This window comes from Urocitellus parryii, chromosome X (genome assembly GCF_045843805.1).
Source record: "Urocitellus parryii isolate mUroPar1 chromosome X, mUroPar1.hap1, whole genome shotgun sequence".
In the NCBI taxonomy this organism is placed as follows: domain Eukaryota; kingdom Metazoa; phylum Chordata; class Mammalia; order Rodentia; family Sciuridae; genus Urocitellus; species Urocitellus parryii.
This window is the reverse complement of record NC_135547.1, coordinates 68,777,833-68,796,125: the sequence shown is the minus strand read 5'-3', so window position 1 is coordinate 68,796,125 and position 18,293 is coordinate 68,777,833. Positions and strand designations below refer to the sequence as shown.

General features: G+C 39.1%; 1 protein-coding gene across 1 annotated transcript; it reads left to right on the top strand.

The window, feature by feature from the left end:
• The first annotated feature begins 12,849 nt into the window (after positions 1-12,849).
• LOC144250680 (germ cell-less protein-like 1) lies at positions 12,850-14,385 on the top strand. The gene has a single exon (XM_077793634.1). It carries the CDS (start codon positions 12,850-12,852, stop codon positions 14,383-14,385), a length of 1,536 nt encoding a protein of 511 aa, XP_077649760.1.
• The last annotated feature ends 3,908 nt before the right edge of the window (positions 14,386-18,293 follow it).

Here is an 18,293-nt window from a genome sequence, read left to right as displayed (position 1 = left end):
TGAATTGGCGTGAACATACTTTATATACAGATAGGAAAAATTGTGCTATATTTGTGTAATAAAAATTGTAATGCATTCCGCTGTCCTGTATTTAAAAGAATAAAATCAATAAAAATAAAGAAAAAGAAAAAAAAACTTCTGTTTGAGCACTTCTTTCTCAGTATCACGTTGTTTTGCTTCATCCTATTTTTATTTATGTTCTCTGAATGTGTTTTCTAGTTTCCCTCCTTATTTATTCTTTAGTTATTTGGACAGCCACTGTTTATTTCATCACATTTAGCAGTTTTGGAGATTTCTTTATGTAATTGTTTTCTTCGCTTCATTTTACTGTGTTCAGAAAAAAATGATTTGCATGATTTCACTATTTTTAGTATTGAGAAGTTTCCATGGCCCCATCAGGGTATATTGTGGTGAATGTTCCATGTGATTAAACTTGTTTTTTTTTATTTTAAATTTATTTATACATGGTGCTGAGAATAGAACCCAATCCCTCACACACGCCAGGCAAGTGTGCTACCGCTGAGCCCAGCCCCAGCCCCCAAACTTAGCTTTGATTCTTTTCTCATTGGATGCAATGTTCTTTATGCTTCTGTAGAGGCCTTGTTATGTGGGTGTTTTGGTGTGTCCAAGTGCTCTATTTACTTACAGATCCTTGCTATAGGGTTTCATGCATTAGTTAAAGTAGGATGTGGAATTCTCTAGCCACTGTTGAAGAATGCTGTGTTTTCCCTAAAGTTCTGCCCACTTGGTTCTGGTACTGTTGCATGTGGCCTGCATATTAAAATTGTTTTCCTCTTTTGATGAACTGAACGTTATATGCATACCCTTCTTCTGTCACAATTTTCACTTAAAGCCAACATCTTTTGAAATTAATGGTGGCTGATGGTCCTTTGGTTATATGCTGAGGAGTGGGATAAATGGGTCAAGTTTTCTGAGGAATCTCCATACCACTTTACAGAGTGGTTGCACCAATTTGCACTCCTATCAGCAATATATGAGGGTAGCTTTCCCCCCACATCCTTTCCAACATTTATTGTTACACGTATTCCTGATAATTGCCATTATGACTGGAGTGAGAAGAAATCTCAGTGCAGTTTTATCTTGCATTTTTCTTGATTCTGTACATTATTTCATATATTGATTGATTGATTGATTGATCAGTTGTATTTATTCTTCTGTGAATTTTCTGTTGATTTCCTTAGGTCATTTTATTTATGGTGTTATTTGTTTTTTTTTGTTGTTGTTGTTGTTGGCTTTGGTTTTTTGTTTGTTTGTTTTAAGTGTTTTGAGTTCTTTATATGTTCTGGAAATAAATGCTGTACCTGAGGTGCAAGTGGCAAAGGTTTTCTCCCATTCTGTAGGCCCTCTCTTCACATTTGTGATTGTTTCCTTTGCCATGAAGAATATTTTTAGTTTCATACAATCCCATTTATAGATTTTTGATTTTACTTCTTGTGCTTTCTGAGGCTTGTTGAGGAATTTGGTTCCTAAGCTGACATGATGGAGAATCGGGCCTACTTTTTCTTCTAGTAGGCATAGGGTTTCTCTGGTCTAATGCTTAGGTTTTGATCCATTTAGAGTTGAGATTTGTGGTGGGTGAGAGAGAGGGGTCTAATTTCATTTTATTGCATATGGATTTCCAGTGTACCCAGCACTGTTTGTTGAAGAGGCTATCTTTCCTCCAATATATGTTTATGGTGCCTTTGTCTACTATGAGATATAACCAAGGGACTAAAAATCAGCATACTCTAGTGATGCACCCACATCAATGTTCATAGCAGCTCAATTCATGATAGCTGTCCCATGGAACCAACCCAGGTGTCCTTCAATAGATGAATGGATAAAGAAAATGTGGTACATATGAAAATTTTAACATTACGCGGACATAAAGAAAAATTCAGTTATAGCATTTGCCAGTAAATGAATGGAACTGGAAGCCATCATGCTAAGTGAAATATGCCAATCCCAACAAACCGAAGACTGAGGGTTCTCTCTGATATTTGGATGGTGGCTCTCAAAAGGTCAGGGGATGGAGGTTCACTGAATTGGAGAGGGGAGAACAGTGGGGATGAGGGAATGGAAATGGGAAAGACAGTTGAATTGGTTGGACATAACTTTCCTATGTTCATGTGTGAAATCACAACCAGTGTAAATCCACATCATGTACAACCACAGGAAAGGGAAGATATACTCCATGTATGTGTGTTATGTCAAAATGTATTCTACTGTCATGTATAACTACAATAAGGAAATTTTAAAAATTAAAATTAATGGTGGCACCCTAGGTGTCTTTTTTAAAAAAATATTTCAATGTAATTCCTTTTCTCCGTCTTTCCATGTTCAATCTGTGTTGAACCTATGTTGAAGTGTTTGGATCTGAAACAGAATTTTCTTACAGGTAGCATAGATTTGGATCACGTCTCAATTGTACTTTTATTTTTTTTTTCTTGAAATCATTCTGTATATCTAGGATTTTGAATTGATGAGCTCAATGCCTATATATTTAAGGGGATTATTGATAAGGAATTCCTGCACTTCTTTCATTTGGCCATCTGTATCATCTAGTTTTCATTCATGTATATCCCCAACAGTGTCTTATCTTTTGCATAGCTGGTTTTTCTACTGTACCATTTTGACTTTATCCTAGCTTTTGTCTCTGTATATTTTCCAGTATATTCTAAGTAGCTGTATTAATGTTTACTAATATCATCCCAACTTATTAATTAGCTCGTTTGAATTGATACATGATCATTTTCAATAGCACATAAACTGTAGGCTCGTAAACAGCTGTCTCAATTCTTTTCTTATTCCCACCGAGTCCGTATTCATAGACCGTGTGTTTATTAACATACTTATATAATTAGTGTTCTATACTTTTGTGAAGAGGCTATCTAAATCATGGAGCAAACAAAAAGCATTTTATCATGAAAAAAACATATTTGTTACAGCTTTTATTTTTAGCTACACAGTTTTACTTGTGATCTTCGTTTAAAAAAAAATTGAAATACGGTGTCATTTAACTTCAGCCTTTGGTACTCCTCTTAGCATTTGTGTATGACAGATCTTCCTCAGTGTTTTGCTCACCAGGGAATGTCTCCATTTCTCTTTGATTTTTAAAAACAGGGCTGTTACTTATAGAATCCTCTAACAGCAAGTTTTTTCTTTTACCATTTGAAGTATGGCATTCCACTGCTTTTGTGGTTCCTGATCAAACTTAGATCTTAATTTTTTGAGGATATCCTTTACTTGGATAGTCAGCATCGTCTTGCTACATTCAAGATTCTCCTTTTGCTCTTCTTCATCTACAGCTTAACTATATAATATGGTCCAGTCTAAATTCTTTTGATGATATCCCGCTGGGCACTTATTGAGCTTCTTGGATTTGTAGTTGCACATCTTTCTTCAAGTTTGGGGTGTTCATCCACCATTTCTTCAAATACTCATTCTCTTCCCTTGTCCCTCTATTCTTCTGTTCATGTGTATAGTCATTCACTTCATGATGCTTTACAGGACCCTTGGGCTCTGTCCTTTATTTTTCTTCTTCATTTTTTGTTTTCTGTTCTTCAGAATTGAATATTAACAGTGTTCTTTATACACATTCACTCATCCTTTATCCTTTCTGCTCAAACATGCTGTTGAAATCCAGTGGTGATGTTTTAATTTCTGCTGTTTTATTGCGAATTTCAGGATTTTCATTTAGTCATTTTTTAAAATACATGTTTTTATTTCTTTAATGATATTCCAAATCATTCACATATTGGTGTCCTGTTTTCTCCACAGATTTTCTTATTTCATGGAATGTTTTTATTTTTTTTTAAATTTAATTTGTTATATATGACAGCAGAATGCATTACAATTCATATTATACATATAGAGCACAAATTGTCATATCTCTGGATGTACACAAAATAGAGTCACATCCTTCTTGTCTTCATACATGTACTTAGGGTGATGAAGATCATCACATTCCACCATCTTTCCTCCCTTATGCCCCCGCCCTTCCCCTCCCTCCCCCTTTCCCCTTTTTCCCCTTTGGTGGAATGGGACTTACCAGTTCTTATCTCTCCATGGAAACATCGCTCATAAAGATAGTCCCAGAACAGTTTTCAAAGATACTGGAAGGATTTTTGTATGTGGCAGTAGCACAGAAATGGGAGGGAATGCATTGAAGAGGGCAAGGGTGAGACTTTGTATTATTTGCATTAATTTTCGGCAGACCCCAGTCAGCACATTGTGCAGAGACACACCTTCTCGTTGGCTAAGTAAGAGGCAATGAGCATTGGCCTTTGCCTTGCACCCCCAAACCATGCCTCTAGCAGTAGAACTGAGAGCCAGGCAGTCTTCCACAGCTCCAGGGTTAAGGCTAGTATATGCAGACTGAGCCTTTATAGGCACACCCCAGAGATAGGCTGGGTCCCAGGACCTAATGCTCCAGCCCTGCCTGACATACATGGTATCCATTCCCACCACAGAGTGAGGCCAGAAACTCCAGATACCAGGAAAAACAGAGCACCCATTGGCCCCCGTGGCCCTGCGTTTTGTGCTTGTCACAGCCCTGGACCATCTGCCACAGAGCAAAGCTCTAAGGCCTCACCAGGGAATGAATGGCCTCAGTGTTCCTTTGCTCTGAACTACCCCCTACACCAGAAGGTCCTCACCTCTGAAGGGTTCAGTCATTCCCCGACACCAAGTCAGCCTCCGCAGCTCTAATCATCCGGCAGGTCCCCCACAGTGACTGACATAACCAGACCACCTACACGGGTTGCAGGCTCCAGGCCAGCCATCATGGACCCAAGTGCAAGGACAGCTCCCACAGAATCAGTATCTCAATGTCCAAGGTACTAGTCCAGGTTCAGTGGATCCAGGCACCAGGTCAATCACAATGATCCAAACCACCAGATGACATACACAATCCTGGCTCTACACTGGCCCTGTAGCCTTAAGCTCCCAAGTTCCAGATAGCCTTCAGTCTCCAGTAGCACCAGTGTCCAGGAGCAGAGGCCTTTAGTGTCTGGTGCAAGGCTTTTGCTTAGGCAGCAAAGTTCAAGGCCAGTCCCAGGATACTCGAGAACAATGTTCAGTAAAGAGCCAGGCTAAGCTTTGTGAAGAAAGCCTTCATGGGCACAGGACCCAGGACCCCAGCTCAAACACCCAGTGTCCAGATTCACCCAGTGGGCTTGACCAGTAGTCTACTCTAGTGGAGCCAGGTTTCAAAGACTCCACCTTGGAGGCAGCAACAGTCCTGCTCACATGAAATATAGAAACCAAGGCAGCCTGACAAAGGATTCTTTAAGCAAGGACACCCTTCGACCATAGCATATGAGACACCCAGAATCTCTGGTTGCTGAAGGGCATTGTTAGACAAAGCCATTCTGGAAAGACTGGAAAATTTCCATAATTCTTCAGATGTTACAAACTCCAAAGCACAGACATGAGGATTAAGGTCAATCAAGAAAACACAAAACCTCTAAAGAAAGAAGATAAATTGCCAGAAGTAAAAGAAAAAGACAATTCTGGAACTTAACATTACAAGGAGTGAAATGTAGAATGTAATAGAAAATCTTGTCCAATCATGAGAAAGAATTGGGATGAGATCTGTTTTATTTTTCTTTTAAAGATATTTTCATTAGTGCTTTACAGTTATACCTAACAATGGGGTTCATTTTGACTTTATCACACATGAATGCAATATAATTTGCTCCATGTCAGTACCCAGTACTTTCTCTTTCCTTCTACTTCTCCCTCCCTTTGTTCCCAATCCTCTTTTCTACTGATCATCTTTGTTTCTAAAATTGATGCTTTATAGGTATACACAAAATTGAAAATCACCATGGTATATTTATATATGTACACAGCATAATATGGTCAATTAAAATTTGTAGTTTGTCTCTTCCTGGCCCTCTTCCTTCCCCTATGTTCTCTTCCTGTACTTAATTAGTCTCCTTTCTGTTTTCATAGGGGCCCCCTGTTTACATTTAGTTTGATCTAGCTTCCACATATGACAGAAAACATTTGATCCTTGACTTCTTGGCATGGCTTATTTCATTTAGCCCGATGTTCCCCAATTCCATCAGTCCCATCCATTTAACAGCACATGATGTTCAATGTCATTGTCCTTTGTGGATGTGTCAACTTCCATTCACTATGTGGAAAACATTTTATTTATCCATTCATTAGTTGATGGGCACCTGCACTGGTTCTGTAACTTGGCTCTTGTGAATTGAACTGCTATAAACATTGAGGTTGCCTACATCAGTATTTTGATTTTTGTACTTTTGGATAAAAAACAAAACAAAAAACAAAAACAAAATAATTAATGAGATATCGAGGTCATATGGTTGGTCCACTCCTAGAGTTTTGAGGAATCTCCATATTGCTTTTCAAGGTAAAGTGGCTGAACTAATTTTCAGTGTCCTTTTACATTTGCTTTTAAATGATGTCCCCAAAACGGACAGTTTCTGATGTTTGAAACTCCACACATAAAGGACTCTATTATAGAAACTTCAGCAATAATTTGTCTGAACTACTGAATGATAATTAACCTATTAACTGATTAATATTAGTTAAAACCTACTGTCTCCTACACACAACTGTCCCATTTCAGCTTCCTCTTCAGTGTCCAATTTACTTTTCCTGTTTTATCTTCTGTTACCCTGCCCTCTCCCACCCACATGCTTCAATCTTAACTTAGATTTTTCTCTGTGTATTTTCATTCTTTGTAATCCCTTCATTGAATTCTATTTAATATACAATTGTGAATGATTAACCAGTACAGCCTGTACTATATTAATTTGTCTGCACCCACCTTCCCCCTGAGCTGTTAGAGTCACAGAAATAATTAGCAATTGCATGCCTATTATACACTGTCATACAGTTTACTTTAGAGAAAAAATATTTTTTTAACATGAAACTTTTTTCTATGTATTTTCCACCCACAGTTGGTTGAATCTGCAAATACAGAACCCTTGGAAGCAGAGGGATAATAAGCAAAAATAGGTATTGATTGGCAGCTTATACACAGTCACCTTCCATCATACATAAAAGGGGTTCATAATCATTGCTTTTAGGTGTTACCTTCCATTCCTCCGACGAAGCCCCTTTACTTATTTTAGTGCCTTTATGACCAGAAAAATGTTAGGATTACACTTCAAATCACTGTAGTGCAAACAATCAGTAGAGGGGCTTATGGTGACTACTTAAGATCCCCAGATATTGTCACTCATCTTCCTCTAAATCATATAATGCTATCTTGATGAGTAGAGTTACATCAGTATGGTATCTTGAATCCAAATGTTGATTTTAATCAATTATTTTGTGTTTTTATTTATTTATTTTGGTACTGGAATTTAACCCAAGGGCACATTACTGCTGAGCTTCTTCCCCAGTCCATATATATATATATATATATATATATATATATATATATATAATTAATTTTGAAACAAGGTCTCAAAAGTTTCTTAGGGCCTCACTAATTTGCTGAGATTGGCTTTGAACTTGCAATCCTTCTGCCTCACCCTATTGAGTCTTTGGCATCTGTCACTGTGCCTGGCTCTTCCAAATGTTTATCAATGAACATTTAAAATATGAGAAATGTTTAATTTGGAAAGATTTGTGTGCAAAATTCAAGACCACCGAATTTTGAGTAGAGAATTGAAAAGTATCTACCATCTCACATTCAACTCAAGTTTTGGGGATCCATAATCTATCTATAGGTATAAAAAGTAATTTCTCTACTAAAAGACAAGAGTAACAATCATAATTCAGGCTAAAGGACAATAACACAAGAAGAAAAATTGTGTCTTTCATTAGTTAACCAAAACTACAATCTGGAGTAGAAGAAAGTCCATACAGTCTATACAAATTGGCCTCTCATAAAGCACACAAAACAATGTTTTCAGCTTTCCGGGAACTTAGATTTGACACTGTGATTAGTTTTTTTTTTCTTTTTTCCATGAAATAAATGTAACATGATACAACGCATAATGACCCTTCTTTAACTCAGAGATATTAGGATTCTTTTCCCCAGTTCCCAGCTACATAGACAAATCTTACGCAGGCAAGAGATACAGGATAACTTTATGTCTGCAGTCAAATAGAGTGGATGGGCAGCCACCAAAATTACACTGAAATCATAATCATATTATCATTAAGATAATGCTATAGTAGATTGATTGCAATAATTGCTGCAATCAATGGCTTCCTCATATCCACAATCTTTGAAATATTACATTGCAAGATTTGCAAGAGGGGGTATCTGTTTTTTCTCCGCCATTTAAATCTGTGTGGGCTATGGGATATGTTTAGCCAACAAAATGTGGCAGGAATGATATTATTATGGGTTAAATTGTGTATGCCTCCCCAAAATATGTGAAAGATATGATGAAGGCAGAGCAGTGTGGTACTTCCACAAGTCAAGGAATGCCAAAGATTTCTAGGAAAACACCAGAATGTAGGAATGGATTCTTCTTCCCAACCTCCTCCTTCAGAAGGAACCGAGCCTGCCAGCCCTTTGATCTCAGACTTGTAGGGCCAAAAAGACGACAAAGTATTATTTTGTTATTTCTTGCTTACGCCATTCATTCCATGGTGTTTTGTAACATCCCAAGCAAACTATTACAAGCTGTGATGAGGAAGCAATTTTTAAAAATCTTATTAAAATCAATCTTATATGATTGGTTTTAAACTATCATTGTTACTTGCAACAAACTGACATTGAAATTAACACTTGGATTACCCTGACCTTTTGTGTTAAACTTGAGGTATACCATCAGAACAGGATGTATTAAACAGAGATGAGAAAACTCACCCCAAAGCCCCACATCATCAACAGATGTTCAAGGCTAGGAGCTCCAGAAACTTGCAAAGACACACAAAGAAGTCTCCCCCCAAAATATGCACTCCCGCAACAAAAGAAACCACAGATATATAAAGGTGCAAAACTCCAGAGATAGAATACAAAAAGCTTGTTGTTAAAATGATTAATGAGCTACAAGAAGATCTAAGGCATGGATTTAGAGAGAAAATACAGGAGGTAAAAGACCACTTCAATAAAGAGATTCTGAAAAGAAACATATCAGAACTCATGGAAATGAAAGATACAATAAATTGAAGTTTAAAAATTCAGTTGAAATTGTCTACAAAAGATTAGATTATGTAGAAAACAGAACTTCAGGTTTTGAAAACAGAACTTCCAGACAGTTTAGAAACTGCAGAAAGCGGTGAAAAAGTACAAACAAATACTGTGAGGGGAATGGAGAATAACTCTGGGACAACAAGAAGAGACCATAATTCAGAGTCACTCTTCATTGAAGAGAGCATGAAGATACAAGCTAATGGCATTAAGAAATTTGGCACCTAGATACCCTTCAATAGATGAATGGATAAAAGTGTGGCATTTATACACAATGGAATATTACTCAGCACTAAAAAACAAGATTATGGCATATGCAGGGAAATGGATGGCATTAGAGCAGATTATGCTAAGTGAAGTTAGCCAATCCCTAAAACTCAAATGCCAAATGTCTTCTCTGATATAAGGGGACGGGGGTGACTCAAAATAGAGTAGGGAGGAAGAGCATGAGAAGAAGATTACCACTATATAGGGAAGAGAGGTGGGAGGGAATGGGAGGGAGAAGGGGAATTGCACGGAACATGGAAGGAGACCCTCATCGTTATACAAAATACATGTATGATGATGTGAGGGGGAAGGAAAAAAAGAGAGAGAAAGGTGTCACAGTAGATTGAGTAGAGAGAGGGGATGGGAGGGGAGGGGAGGGGGGATAGGAAGGGCAGCAGAATACAATAGACACTAGTATTGCGTATGTATATATGTGGCCATATAACCAATGTGATCCAGCAACCTGTACACGTGGAAAATGAGAATTCATACCCCATTTGAATCAAATGTATGATACGTCAAGATCATTGTATTGTCATGAGCAACTAATAAAAAAAAGAAATTTGGCAGTGAAGCAATTGCCAGGAAAATTTCCAGACCTTAAGAATGAGATGCACATTCATATACATGAGGCATATAGGACCCATACAGACAAGATTAACAAAAAAACTTTCTTAGACATGTCATCATCAAATTGCCTAACAGAAAAAAAGGAGGGAATAGCAAAAGCCTCAAGAGAAAAATAACATATTGCATTTAGAGGTAAACCAATAAGGATCTGACTTCTCTGCTAAGACTCTGAAATCCAGAGGAGCTTGCAATGAGGTAGTCCAAGTTCTGACAGAAAACACTTGCCAACCATCATGGCTATATCCCAAAAAGCTATCCTTCAGGACTGAAGGAGATACAAGGACTTCCTAAGATAATCGTAAACTGAAAGAATTCATGACTACGAAGCCAGCTCTTCAGAAAGCACTTTAAATGAGAAGAATTTAAAAGCATTCCCCAGAGGTTTTGAATGGAAAAGCTCCCTAGAAGAGCCGATGAAGTAATGAAAACCAAGACCAGATGAAAGAGTGGAAGTAAATCAAAGGTCTGGGAACATTAAACTGCTCTTTCACAGTGACTCATAATGGAAATGGTCTCAACTCTCCAGTTGAAAGACAGACTGGCAGAGTGGTTTTAAATTCTGCAACTTGTATTTGGGGTAAAAAATGGGAGTTCATAACCCACTTGAATCAAATGTATGGAAGATGATATGTCATGAGCTTTGTAATGTTTTGAACAACCAATAAAAAAAAAATCATAAATAAAAGTTTTTTCTAAAAAAAAAAAAAGAAGAAGAAGAAGGCCCAACAATGTGTGTGTGTGCAAGAGACTCGTTGTACAGGCAATTCCATCTCCAGGCTGAAATTAAAAGGATGGAAATAGATATCCCATGGGAACGGGGACCAGAAGCAAACAGTAGTAGCTACTCTCACATCTGACAAAGCAGATTTTGTTCAAAAATTAATCTTAGGCGACAAGGAGTTCACATCACATTGGCTAAGGGAACAATCCACCAAGAAGATTAACTATAGAAAATATTTATGTCCCACAATTTGGTACACCTAATTTTATAAAACAAATACTTCTTGACTTTACATCTCAGATTCTAATACCTTAATATGGGGTTGTGTCAATACACCCTTCTCACCAATAGACAGTTTTTATAAATGTGCTCCTCATATGCCCCTGTAAGTAGTCTCAAGGCTTAGGGGCCACACACTTGAACAAACCTGTGGGTCGCCACAGAGAAACATATTCAGTTGGTCTCAGTTGTCATCTCAAGCATGCTAGCCAATCTGACCCCAAGGAACAGCTGCTCAGCTCTCAAAACTTTTGCAGAGGTCCACTCTCTAAGAGGATGTACAGGAAGTTGCATGCCATCTATATGGGGAAGATCACATCTTGCCTACATGCCTCTGCATGTACTAAGGCCACACACAGTACAAGGCCTTTTCGAACACTACTAACATTTTTTTTTTCACAGTTACAAATGTTACCAATGTAACTAAGTCATAGCTTTCACTTCTAAAACTAAGTATGTTGCACTCTCAAAAGTTGCATTCAATTGAACTTGTGCTCCTTATAGGACCCTTATATTGTGTTTGATTGACATAATAGTTTCTGTGTAACTTCCAAATCCCCTTTGCAATGATGACTTAGACTTCAGGAAGGGGATTTATTTTTGGCCTTCCAACACAAAACACAATAAGTGTCCTTGGGGAAACATTCTTAGTCCAGGAAAGCTGAAATGATCTAGGAGGGTTTGCGATCACAGATTTCTCTGGACTCCTAAAACAACGTTTCCTGGGGCCCTAAATGACTTAGAATTGTCTCTCCTTGATAAATCGTGTGTGACCGGTTCATGAAAATATTTTTATTTTAGCACTTTCTTTTCTGTCCACAGTCCCGACCTCCTCTGCAACATGTTGTTTGCTCAAAATATCTTTTAATATGTAAAACTTCACATTTCTTTGACTCATTCCTAATTTTTCCTTCATTGAAGATGTATGAGGTGACAGGCTTCATACCTGATCTTGAGAAGCAGGTCAAATCACATGTAGTCCTTCAATGGTGACAAAGTGGCATGCTAGGAAAAAAAAAAATAACTGCTGGTGTATGGGGATACAGAGCTGATCAAGGCCTTATGGAAGTATAGTTGTTGAAGAAGTTTTAGAAAATGTGAGGAAAGGTGTTTGAGCCGGAGCTCACACCTTGAGTAATGCATAGGATTTGACAAGCAACAGGAAAAAGGCTACAGGCTTTGACTCAAGATGTACAAACAGTTGGAAGGAAAAAAGTCATAGAAGGCATTCTCGGAGCTGAAGTTCTTCCTCAAAGGTGAAGTTTGGGTGTCTGTGAAGAATGAAAGCATGAATCCAAAGCATCTGACTTGGAAACCCGCGCAGTTTAAAAGACTCTATAGCTGAGAACACTATTAAAATGTTTTGTTAAAAGTTAAAAATCAAAGTAGAATTTGGGACAAAAAATAATTAACACCTTTACCATAGAAAATGGCTTCACTGACTCAAGTGGTGAGGTAATTGGAAAAGTTACTAAGAATCGAAGATGCCTGGAGGACAAAGTTGGGACTCAGAGGCAATTCTCCAAAGGATGTTAAGTGTTTAGATGGGAAAATGCTCCTTGTGTTCTTGAAAGTAATGGGAGAAATTTGTTTCAAAATTGCTTGCATTCCAGTGTCAGCCTGTGAAGGGAGCCCCAGAGGCAGTATTTTGGAAGGGAAGGTGCACAGTGTGGTCCTCCCTGGTAGAGTGCGCCCTTGTTCAATAGGGTTGAGGGCAGAGTGGGGCGTGGCTTGTCTTGGCGTCAGTGTTGACGTTGGGGCAGACGTAAGATTTCCCAGCAGCCCCCCGGGCAATCGCGGCCCTTGAGGTTCACAGACCATGGGGGCACTAAGCAGTCGGATGATGTGGCTCAGGCGGGATCGTGCCCCAGAGGAGCCAGGTGCTGTTAGAGATGGGCAGGAGGCAGTGGAGATGGAAGCAGCAGTGGTGCAGGGGGAGGAGGAGGGTGAAGAAGCCCAACTCTCCACCAGTCAGGTAGGCCGCAAGCGGAAGACCAGCCCAGGAGGGCCGCTGGCCAAAGCTCCTCGCAGGGAGAGGATCAAGGACAAGTCCAGGTCCATTTACCAGGCGCTCTTCCTGAGGGGTGAGGGCAGCGACATACAGATCCGTGCATTGGGGGAGGAGTGGAACTTACACAGGGTCTACCTGTGCCAGGCAGGGTACTTTGCTAGCATGTTCAGCGGCGCCTGGCGGGAGACACACATGAATACCATAGAGATACAGATGCCTGATGAGAACATTGATTGTGAGGCCTTGCATGAAGTTTTGGGCTCCTTGTACCGCGATTCCATGATCATCCCTCCCTGTCGAGTTGTTGCCATCCTGGCCACTGCCAGCATGCTTCAGTTGGACGAGCTAATTCAACAGTGCAGGGAGATCATGAAGGACACTGTCAGTGCCCAGAGTGTGTGCAACTACTACTACTCAGCCGAGAACTATGGGCTTCAGGACATCAGGACCATTTGCCACCAGTGGCTGTTGGACAACTTGATGACCCAGCGTAATGAGGAACTTTTGATGGAAGTCAGTCTGGATCTCATGAGAGAGCTTATTGCCTCTTCAGATCTCTTGGTGATGGAGGTGGAGATGGACATATACACCACACTGAAAAAGTGGACGTTCCTACAGCTGCAGCCCACATGGAGGGGCACCCGAAGAGCATTACTGCCTGATGCCAACTCGTGGTTTGCCAGGCATAGAGGGGAGTCAGAAGGTGCACCTTTTCTGGAGACTGAGCAGGGCAGAGCCTTCATTCCAGTGTTCCAGCAGCTGCGGCTAGCCTACATCATCTGTGATCTGCCATCCGCACACGTTATTGACCAGGATGCACTGATCCCTGCCGCATGGTTGACCCCGGTATACAAAGAGCAGTGGCTAGCGCTTCTTCGGGCTGAGCAGACAAAGGAGATTGGGCCTGTGGATGTCCACGTGTCTGACCTCCAAGGAAACAGCATGCGGTGTGGGGGCCAGCTCCAAAGAGATGAACAATGCAGCTGGAGGTGGGCAGGCTTTAACTTTGGCTGGGACCTGGTGGTGTGCTACAACAACCGTCGCATTGTATTCCGTCGCAGTGCACTGAACAAGTCCTGTGGTCTTGGGGTCAGCTTACTCTGGCAGAGAAAAGTTGCATTCCGCCTGCGACTTGTCTCTTTGGACAGGAATGGAAGAGCCACTTTTAGGAGGGATACAGAATATCAGATGCTTTCCCTAAGAAAGGATCAAGAACTAGAGGTAGTGAACCTAGAGAACCAAGATGTGTTCTTCCCCTTATACATGGCATGTAATTTCCTGTACATCCCCCGGGAGAGGGGCACTGCCCAGAGTGAGGACTCTTGCAAAAGCCCGGAAAGCTGAGCAGGTCTTCCCTCTGCTCAGGAGTGGGCAGTGTGCCCCAGATGCCAGCTGCCTTTATGACAATGGGACTTGCTGATCTGTGATGATGCGCACAGGTTTTATTGAAGTGTAGGCCCTAACGCTTGAAACTGTTTACAGGGGCATAGGAGGAGCATACATTTCAAAGCCAAATCACCTCCAGAACTTAACTGTGCTGTTAATGTGGCAACCTGTCCACCTGGTTTACCCTCCATCAACTGCCACATAATTTCTGAGAAGACAAAGACCAACGGACTTTAGAGAGAAGCTGAGCTTTACCTACTCTACTCTTCGTGAAACTCTTTAAAACATGGCTTTCCTGTAGTTCAATTAAGTGGATGTTGAAGGTATATTCTGACTCCTCTTTCAGTTGGCACTTTTAGAGCTCCTATGCTCCACTCATTAACACCACCAACACTGGTTTCATTCCTTGCCCCCCCCTTCCCATATTTCCTGCCAATGATTGCACTGCTTACTTTCCGTAGTTTCCCATTGCGTGTACCCATGCAGACTACACAGATGTCTTCTTTGTGTTGGTTGGTCTTCAGTGAAAGATCATCTTGATGCAAATTGGAACTTACTTCAATTTTCATAGCATATTAATCCCAGAAAGTCATTTCAAAATGTATAAAACCGTACTTTGGGACTGAGTGGTAGGAAGCAGTTTGTTCTATGAGGATATTCTTTTACTAAATACATATTTGTGTGTGGCACCGTCAAGAATTATCTTTTCACCAGAAAGTGCTCTTTAAGCAAGCTCATGGTCTTTGCTCTTCAGAATCTTTTGCTTTTCAAACTGTATGTGGGGGCTAGGTGGTGGATTGGTTCATGACTACTGGTAATTTAATTACTGTCACTGCTAATTTAAATACTGTCATTCTCTTGCTCCCTGCCAAATGTCCACCTTGTTTCATTTCATTGAGTGACTGTGGTGAAAGAATGTCAAAGAATTTTTTAAAACTCTGTTTAAGAATTCATACGCGTAATAAACATATACTTTGGAGAAGTGTAAAAATCTACACCAAGATTTACAAATAAAAAATAACTCTACAAGAGTAGCATTTTACTGATTTGAAACCAGAATTTTTTATGGGTTTATATTTCTCTTCCCAATTACATCTTTTTCCTTTTTTAAATTTTTTTTTATTGTTGGTAGTTCAAAACATTACACCGTTCTTAATATATCATATTTCACAGTTTGATTCAAGTGGGTTATGAACTCCCATTTTTACCCCGTATACAGATTGCTGTATCACATCAGTTACACTTCCATTGATTTACATATTGCCATTCTAGTGTCTGATGTATTCAGCTGTCTATCCTATTCTCTACTCTCCCCCCTCCCCTCCCCTCCCCTCCCCTCCCCTCTTCTCTCTCTACCCCCTCTACTGTAAATCATTTCTTCTCTTACCCCTCCTTTCCTCTTATATGTAATTTTGTATAACCCTGAGGATCAACTTCCATTTTCATGCAATTTCCCTTCTCTCTCCCTTTCCCTCCCACCTCTCATCCCTGTTTAATGTTAATCTTCTTCTCTAGCTCTTCGTCCCTACCCTGTCCTTAGTTACTCCCCTTATATCAATGAAGTCATTTGGCATTTGTTTTTTTAAGGATTGGCTAGCTCCACTTAGCATAATCTGCTCCAATGCCATCCATTTCCCTCCAAATTCTATGATTTTGTCGTTTCTTAATGCAGAGTAATACTCCATTGTGTATAAATGCCACATTTTTTTTTATCCATTCATCTATTGAAGGGCATCTAGGCTGGTTCCACAGTCTTGCTATCGTGAATTGTGCTGCTATGAATATCGATGTAGCAGTGTCCCTGTAACATGCTCTTATTAGGTCTTTAGGGAATAGACCGAGAAGGGGAATAGCTGGGTCAAATGGTGGTTCCCTTCCCAACTTTCCAAGAAATCTCCATACTGCTTTCCAAATTGGCTGCACCAATTTGCAGTCCCACCAACAATGAACAATGTGCAGTAGATTAGACAATGGGGTATGGTGGGGAGGTATGGGAGATAGAGAAAGAAAGACAGTTGGATGAATCTGACATAATATTCTCATGTCCATGTACAACACAGTGAATCCCACCACCATGTACATCCATAAGAATGGGATTCTAACAATAATGAGATATATTCCATGCTTATATAATTATGTCATAGTGGATTCTGCCATGAATAACTAAAAACAACCAATAAATAAAAGAGACTTAAAATCATTAAATATTTGTACATAATAATTTACATTTAATCTTTCATCATGACTTTTAATCCTTCATCATGACTTAGATTTTGCTCCTTAAAGATCAAGCATATATATCCATTCAGAATTCATCCCAATTATTTTTATATTTGTAGTTGGTTCTGTCATCTTACATCCGCTTCCAAATTACCTGTTTTTGTTTGTTTGTTTGTTTCTTTGTTTCTTTGTTTTTTACTCTTTTTCTCTTGCATTAACCTTTCTTATTACTGGATTTTTGTTTTTATTGCCATTGGATGGATTGAATGTTCTTTACTGCCTTATTACTTGTAGTGGCTTGGAAGTAGGGTATGATACCATGAATACATATTTGTGCAAAGGATGACCTACCCCAAGTCAGGGTCCATTTGGACACAATTTAAGACCTCAACAGTCATTGCAAGTTAAAACTAAACTGGTTATTTTGCCCTGGAGATTGAAGGGTCGTGATAGAGCAGGAATCTAAGATCTACTGAATAGCATAAATATTCTTAATGCTTTATAATGCATAGTTTTCTTCATTTGATCATCACAAACGTGATGCCACGTATCCATTCTTACATCCTCATTGAACATGGGAAATGATTAAGTATCAGAGTGGTTAAGTTACCTTTCCAATATGACATAGTCAAAATTTCTGCATTGCAAATGTAAATCTAAGTCACTTTTAGTGAATTTCAGCAAACTTACACCATTGCACATTGTCTTCAAAGGTAGATATATAAATGGTAGCCGTACGTGGCCTTTCACATCAAGCAGTTAAATATGTAATTTTCCCGAAGGTGCACAATCACAGGAAGATGAGATTTTATAGGTCTCAAACCACAATTTTTATTACATCTGCATAAAAACTGTCACTGCCATACACCGACACAGAACCTGTCCTTCATGGATTTGTTTCAGAAAAAAAAAAAAGATAAACTAGGATGTATAACTTTCATGGGTTATGTGTCATCATTCATTCCACGTCATTGGATATCTGTGAACTGTTTATTTCTTAGAAGAGAGATGGTCTCCAGTGATTTCCAAATACATAGATATAGGAGATGTGTGAACAGTGCAACAAAAAAATCTTCAATACTCAGAAACCTGTGTTCCTCAATATATGTTAGGCAATTTTTCACAAACAATTCACATTCAGTGGTTTAACCAAATTCCCTGCTTAACAATCCTAGCTCTCACATGCTCACTCAGTCACTCACTCAGTCATGAGGGGCCTGAGAGCCTTAGCTTCTATATATATGCAAAGTAGCACTACTCTACCACCAGAAAAGACTTAGAGATAATAGAAAATATCATTGAACATGTGCTAAGTACTCAGTACATTAAGAATTGATTACTAACATTTATTTTACAGTGTTTCACTAAAACATTGCTTGGTCAAATAATTTTTCTACATTGAGAACTGCAGATGATGTTATGGGTTTTGCTTCAAACATCCAATGGAATTTAGAGAATTCAAGGGAAGTAAATGCTTTTTGCATACAATTCTATGCTTTCTCCTGATTTTATATATATATATATATATATATATATATATATATATATATATATATAATTTTTTAATTTGTGAAGGATCCATTGTATTTTCTTGAATCTTCTCTAGCTTTGGTGATACTTCCTATTCTTTTATTTTCTTTCAAGTG

Bases quoted from the DNA above. Each gene is read 5' to 3' on its own strand.
- LOC144250680 (XM_077793634.1), top strand. From the start codon at position 12,850: ATGGGGGCACTAAGCAGTCGGATGATGTGGCTCAGGCGGGATCGTGCC.